The following is a 7,408-nucleotide window of genomic DNA, read 5'->3' on the forward strand; positions in this document are numbered from 1 at the left end:
TATGTAGCTTTGACTGTTTTAAGTATTCTATCATCATTAGGAGAAATCTTTCTAAGTACCACTTGAGGACCTTAAGCTCTGTCCTAGGGGCTTTACAAAGAAAATTCAAGGAACTTGTAATCCAAAACTTGGATCCAAGGCCACAATTATGTGAGCAAGTACCTTGAAAGCACTTGTGTGTCAGCTAAGTACAGTTTGGTGGGATGGCAAAAATAATCTCATTATTTGGCATTATTCATTATTCATGTGATAACCCTATTCAGACAATATGGATTGGGAAACCTTGGGCTCTTATTATTCAGGATGATTTCCAGGGAGGAGGATTTGACCAGAGACAGATAGGAAGATACTCCCATGTGTTGTAAAAACTTATGAAACCAGGACTGCCCACACCAAGTGAGCAAATAACAGCCTCTGCCCTCAAATCAGAGCTCCCCTCTGGCTCTCTGGGTGATGGTTAATAATAGGTAAGGCATAATTTAGGGTTAGGATCTAGGGTTCTAGAATCCAACATAATACTTGCTAGTAAGACTTTGGGTAAGAAACTTGACTGAGCCTACATTTCTCCATCTGTTTAGTCAACACATATTGAGTCCCTACTTCATACCAAACTCTGCTCTGGGTGCTGGAGAATACATTAGTAAACAAAAGGTAGAAAAATCCTCTACCTCATAGAGTTTACATTTTAGTATGGGGAGACAGACAACCGAAATAAATAGATATTAAATGGTGGTACATGTTTTGGAGAAAAAAGAGGTGCTGAAGTGTTTATATGGGAGGGTAGGAGTTGCAATTTTAAATAGGGTGGTCACAGAAAGGCATCGTTGAAGATAATGTTTGAACCAAGACCTGAAGGAAGCGAAGGGTGCTCTAAGCAGGTATCTTGGAGAAGAGTATCCCAGAAAGAGGCAACAGCAAGTGTAAAGGCCTTGAAGTAGGAGCCAGCGGGGGGCAGTGTTTGAGAAATACATGAAGGCCAGGGTATCTGGAATGGTGTGTGCTAGGGGGAAGTGGAAGGGGTGGGTGGATTTTACAGGGACTTGTAGACCATTGTAAGAACTCAGGCTTTTACTTGAGTGTGGTGGAAAGCCATTGGAGTGTTTAGAGCCAAGGAGTGACACGATCTGACATAAGTTTTAACAGGGTCACTCTGGCTTCTATGTTGAGGAGCAAGGGAGGAAGCAGGAGACTAGTTGGGAGGCTTTCATAATAATTCTGGCAAGAAATAATGGTGCTAGACAAGGAGGTGGTGAGAAGTGGTTGGATTCTGGATATATTCTGAAGGCTGAGTCAACAGGGTTTGCTGATGGATCAGATATGGGCTGTGAGAGAAAAAGTGGGAATAGAGGATGACTCTAGTGTATTGGCTTAAGTAACTGAAAGGTTGGAATTGCCAGTAACTGGCAAATCCAGTTGTGGAAAGACTGCAGGAGGGTGGATTTTGGAGGGGAAGATCAGGAATTCCATTTTGAACATGTCAAGTTTGAGATGCCTTACTTGAATCTGAGGGTAGATACTGAGTAGGAAGTTGGATAAATGAATCAAGTTAAGCAGGGAGATCTGGACTGGGGATGAAAAGATGGTGTTTAGAGCCATGAAACTGAATGAGGTCATGAGAGGAGTGAGAGAAAAAGATGTGTTCCCAGGACCACACTGACTTTCAGATACTGGGCAGATGAGAAATCAGCAAAGGAATCTGAGGACTGTGCGGTGAGCTAGAAGCCAAATTAGACAATCTTTTATTCCCATAAAAACGGGCAAAAATATGGGCTGGCAGTTGCAGGCAGAAGTAGGGTCTAGAGAGTTATTTTATTTTTTAACAAAACACATGGGGATAATACTTGCTTTACTGGGATAGAATGAGATAATGTTTGCAGGGGGCTTGGCACATTACCTGATACTTCTAATAAGAGCTCAATAACTAGTACTTGCTAATGATGATATTAATAATTCACCAACATTGCTATGATGTAAATAAATACAAAATTAATAAAAGTTCCTAACCCGACCACCCATTGGGGTGAGGAGAGGATTGCCAGAAAGATAGAGTTTTGAAAGAGGAGTCGGCAGAGGCAGGTTTGGGACTCTCCGTGTCCTCACGGGCTGCCTTGGAGGAGCAGTGTTGAACCTCTACCAAGAGGCTGGGTTATCTTGCTGCAATGCCCTTTCTGTTAAGCGCCTTCAATCCCCTTTTTCCTAATTGCAAAAAGGAGAGTTAAGTTCCTACTTCATTTTCGTTGCACTAGACTTTTTGCCTCCCAGGATTCAGTTGTCAAGGGGCATGTCCCTATTCTTGGTGGTGGAAGGAATAACCTAGACACTCTGGGCCATGTTGGCAGACACCTCAGCCACACACAAGCCAGGCCCAGATCTCTTCCTCCTGGGTTGATGATTGCTAGGGTCTTCTTTTGACATATTATTCATTCATTTGAGCACCTGCCATGTACCAGACACTGTTTTATGTGCTGGAGAACAGAACAGCAAACAAGAGAGACCAAAGTTTCTGCCTTTATGGAGCTGATATTCTAGTGTTTTATGTTGAATAGTGGTAAGTGCTAAGGAGAAATAATAAAGCATAGGAGGGGTATCTTGAATATCAGGATAGGGATAAGGTCATTTTCAAGTAAAGACCTGAAGTGAGGTCGCTGGCAGCGGTATTACTTTGGGGAAGAGCATTCCAAGCTGAGAGCATAGCACTGTGTGGCCCGGCATGTTTGAGGAATACACGAGCTGCCATGGTTGGAGTGGAATGTGCCAGGGTCCGAGGCTTGAGGTGAGGTCAGAGAGGCTCTTGTAGATCACAGGTAAGTGATCTGAGTGAAATTCACCTAGCGGGAAGTCTTACAAAGGCTACCAGGCGCTGGCCCTCAGGAATTAGCCCCCTTTCAGCCCCTTCAAATACCTGAATCATAAGGAATGAGGTGGAACTCTGCATGAAATTCGTGCATCATTAGTTTCTCTGTGGTAATTGAAAACTTCCAGTGGACCCGGTCTCAGGGAAAGTCACAGAAAGAGACAAGTTTTCAGGCACTAGGACCAAGTAAGTGATCCAGCCTAGGGAAGGGAGAACCCTCCCCTGCACCAGGTATGTAATGCCTGAGAGCCCACCTGCCCAGGGCTAGGCTTCCAGCTGTCTCTGCAGCTCTCCTCCTCTTCCCTTCCTCCACTGAGCTCCAGATTCTCTCTGCATTCCAGGGCCTCCTCTGATGGCCACAGCAGCAGCAGCGGGGCCTTCTGTGGGGCTGGGATGCTGTAACTCAGGATTTGACAAGGCACTGAAGGTGAAGCCACCTTGGTTACCCTCAGTGCTACCCCACCCTGTCATTCCTATCTGTCCCTGTTTGGGGTAAGGGGACTGAGATGTCACTAGTGGTAAATGTGCATGTTGGGGAGGTGGGAGAGAGGAGGGTGGGCTAGTGAAGGAGTGCTCTGCCTCTGCCGGTTGGGGGAGGAGGAAGAGAAGGAGGGCACTCCAGCACTGGTGGGGGCTAGAGCCAAGTTTGTGGTGAGGTGTGGGAGGGCCTAGGCTTCAGCAGATGCTTGGACTTCAGGCTGGAGTCCTGGGCCTCTGGGAGGAGCTGGGGCTGGCAGAGTGCTTCATCTGGAGGCAACAAATGCCCAAATCAATAATAGAGCAAAGAAATCAGCCACTCCCTGAATTTCAAAAGCTCTTTAGTGGCCTGCAGAGTAATGGGCGGGAGCCCCCAGAGGGTACAGATCAGATCTGAGCCAGTCTTTCCTAGATTTTCATCATCCAGGTCCACATCTGCTTTTCTCACAGGCCTAGGAACCAAAGGAAGGCAAGAGCTAGGTCTTCCAGTCTTTCACTACCAGCTCCTGCCACAGGGCCAGCACACGGCTGATGCCAAAACTCACAGAGGACCTCCCAGGTGCCAGGCCCTGACAAGACACTGGATGTGCTCTACTGGGATAAATAAAACATGGTTGCATTCTTGCCACAGCTGTACAAAGGCTTAGGATTTGCCCAAAGTCACACAGCAGGTCACCATCCTGCCTCCACTCCCAGGTTATTCCCACAGATGCTCCTCAGACATGCCATGCCATCCTAATGCTCACAGGATGTGCCCAGAGAACGGTGCTCCACACCCTCCCCTGCTCTCCCCTTCCGGAGCTTCTGACCATCCTGTCCAGGCAGTGGAGGCCCAACAACAACCTCCCACCCCCAATCCACAAGAAATTAAGCTCAACAACTCACATCCTAGTTTGAACCCAAGTTGGGGGCTTTTATTTACAGAAGGGCCTTGGTGGATCTGAGGAGAAAGGGGGCAGAGGGCGGGAAAGAGTAATGCCAGAGAGAGAAGGGAGATGGGTGTTTAAATACTCAGATGGGAGGCGGAAGAACGTAGTGGGACTGGCTTAAGGATGGCCACCTTTGGGTGGTCACCCATCAGCAGTCACCCAGAAAATCCAGAGAGCGAGAATGGGACCAGGAACCAGCAGAGACCTCAGTCCAGCTGCCCCAAGGACAAGATGGCCAGTGGAGAATGGTGCGCATTAAGGAGACATTTGTTTTGGTAACATCCGAATGCCACTCCAGGAAGGAAAGTCATCCTATTCCCTTTGAGCTTTGGAACTTCGACTGTCCAGTGACACTTGCCTTGCCTGTTGGCCTCACCTTTTCACTCCAATGCCCTTGCTCCCTTTCCCTCATGTTTTAGAATTTCTTTTCCTCAGGACTCCTGGTCCTAGACAGAAGGTCCTGGAAAAGCTAGTTTTCTGGGCTGGGGGATGATATGTATGTCCACCCAGAAGGGACCTACTCCTCCCCCAGGATGCCCAACGGGCTCTGTCCTGGCCTGATGCTCATGGCCCCTTGATGGATCCTGGCTCAGTAAGGCGTGCAGAGGTATAGGCTGAAGCTCCAAGGCAGGCTGCAGGCTCACAGAAGCCTGGCAGCCCCACGGGGCCTGGCAGGCCAGGTCGGCCTGCCTCTCCTGGCGCCCCTGGGGACCCTCGATCTCCATCCTTGCCATTGATAGCCTGGCCAGGCCGGCCACGGAGTCCTGTGAAAGGGAGAAGGTCAAGGGGTCAGGGCCTCCTCTTGTCTCAGCGCTAGAATTCTGAAAGGGGACATTTTTCAGGTGGGAAAAACAAGGCCCAGACCACCACAGGAAAAAAGGACTCTGCCCCAGACACAGAGATTCTGTGATTGTTTGTCCACTACTCCCAACTCTCAATCAGTGAGTCTTGGAAGCAAATGTCCCTTCCTTCCCCTCCATGAACTGATTGTGGTGCATCCCAGGAAGTCCTCAGAGTCCCAGACAGACCCTACCCAGAGACTCCTGGGTGCTCCAAAGGGATGCAGAAGCTGGTATCTAGGCCTGAGTTGGCTGAGTGTGAGAACTCATAGGAAAGGTCCAGGTGTCCATGGGTCATTAATCCCTGAGCTGAGGGACAGAACTGTAGCTGGGCAAGGACACAGTCTTACCTGGGATTCCTGGAGGTCCAGGCATCCCGGGGGGCCCACGTCCCACTTCTCCTTGATCACCCTTCTCTCCACGTTTCCCTATAGTCAAAAAGGAAGTCTTAGTCAGAATTGGTTTTTTTACTTCATTTGTTATTTAATATTTTACACACAGCAATTTTCCTGTTTGGTGCTAGTTTATAATAGGGGAAAGTTGGAGATGACCGTATAGGGCTGGTTCAATAAAGGAAGGTCCACACAAAAGATGGAAGATTATGTAACTGATAAAGTTTACTACTGTAAAGTATCTAATAATACCAATATCTAGCGTTTACTATATACAAACAGTGAACTAAGAACTCTATGTAAGTTACCTCTAAATGCAGTCCTCACTACAACACTATGAGGTGGGTACTATTAATGTCCTTGTTTTACAGATGATAAATCTAAGGCCCAGAGAAATTAATAGGTAACTTTATCCAATGGCCACATGAGAAAATGTCAGAGTCTGGATTCACATCCAAGTCTTGTGACACTAGAGCCTGCCTGCTTTACCTCTCTTCTGATCTGTTTCCCCCTCTCTAGAGACGTGGAAAGATGTTTATGGGATACCATTAAGCAAATTAAAACAAACCCCCTAAAACCTGAATTATAAAATAGTACATTCATTTCCATCGATTTGCTACTGGGAAAGAAAGCCCAGGAGTGTCTCCTGGACAGTTTGGCTGAGGGAATGAGAGAAGCGTCTGTATCTCATCCTGGGAAGGGGAATAGTGAAAGATGGGGGAGATCGCGAGGCCCAGCAGTCTGCCCATCTAACAGGCCCCTGGCCGAATCCCATTGTCTAGACCCCACTCCCACCACAGAACAGCACTCACCCTTGGGTCCTGTGTTGCCAATTTGACCCACGGCTCCGACGATGCCAGGAATGCCCCGAGGACCAGGGTGCCCATGGGGTCCCTGCTTGCCTGGATACCCAGGGGGGCCCGGGGGCCCTGGGGGGCCCATCATCCCGGCTGCACCCAGGGCTTCCCGCTTAGCACTCACAGCTACCTCTGCCAGTTGCTCTGCAGGGAGGGAGGGAGGGAGGTCAGTGAAACGGGTGTCAATTCAGCAATACTAGGGAAGGCCAAGCATCCTCATGGTCCCTGGCCCCTAGGTTTGCAGGCAGAAAAGCCCAATGTTTAAGTTCGTCCTTCCTCAGGCCCTGTTCTGCAGAACTCAAAAGTCCAGAGTTATTTATCCAAGATTCTGCAGCCCCTTGGAGGGAGAGCTAGAGTGAGCACCCAGGATTCCAGACTCGGGCAAGGAGACATGGGTAGGCCCCCAAAGGGTGGGAATGCCCTGAAATGGACCTTGAGGAGGGGTTGCTGCCCCTCCACGCACCTTGCAGCATCTTAAGTACCACGTCTACGATGTGCTGGTCACTGGCATCTCGGCCCTGAAAGCAGAGAAGGCCTTTCAGGAAGAAGCCCCTGGCTGCCAGGGCTGACCACTCCTGCACCCTCTGACTGCCCTGCCCCCTTCTTCTCCCAGAAAAGATTTTCCTTCTCTGACTGAAATCCCTCCTGGGGCACCCACACACATCTGCGATCTGGGGCTTGGACCCAGCCTCAGGGAAGCCGACGGGCCTCTGGGAACTCCCAGCCTTTGGGGGAAAAGCCGCACCCTCAAAGCGATCTCTCATCTAGGAGAATCCGCCTGCCCTGGAGCCAACTCACCGCCACGCCCTGTCTCCCAGGCTGTCCCGGCACGCCTCGACCTCCGGCCAGTCCTCGAGGGCCCGGGAGCCCGGGGTAGCCCTGCACCCCCGGGGCGCCTGCATCCCCGCTGGGGCCCGGGTAGCCGGCTTCTCCGCGGACTCCTGGCTGCCAGAAGGCGGGATGGGCGCGGGGCGGGGGTGAGAGGGCGGAGGGACGGGTGGGGCCGGGCCGGGAGAGGAGGTCCCTGGGCAGCGCCCAGGGAAGGGGGGGACGGCGGGAG

At 50.1% G+C, this 7,408-nt stretch overlaps 1 protein-coding gene across 1 annotated transcript in view; it reads right to left on the reverse strand.

Annotated features, from left to right (window-relative positions):
* Positions 1-4,217: 4,217 nt before the first annotated feature.
* The window catches only part of COL9A2 (collagen, type IX, alpha 2), a 15,534-nt gene continuing 12,343 nt past the window's right edge, over positions 4,218-7,408 (reverse strand). Inside the window, exons 28-32 of the mRNA XM_008590870.1 lie at positions 7,147-7,293; positions 6,812-6,866; positions 6,304-6,492; positions 5,450-5,527; positions 4,218-5,024 (exon numbers count right to left, since the gene is read on the reverse strand). Coding sequence (XP_008589092.1) covers positions 4,825-5,024; positions 5,450-5,527; positions 6,304-6,492; positions 6,812-6,866; positions 7,147-7,293 — 669 coding nt within the window. The 3' untranslated portion in view covers positions 4,218-4,824. The remainder of the gene's footprint in view (positions 5,025-5,449; positions 5,528-6,303; positions 6,493-6,811; positions 6,867-7,146; positions 7,294-7,408) is intronic.

This window comes from Galeopterus variegatus, unplaced genomic scaffold (genome assembly GCF_000696425.1).
Source record: "Galeopterus variegatus unplaced genomic scaffold, G_variegatus-3.0.2 Scaffold6412, whole genome shotgun sequence".
Classification (NCBI taxonomy): Eukaryota; Metazoa; Chordata; class Mammalia; order Dermoptera; family Cynocephalidae; genus Galeopterus; species Galeopterus variegatus.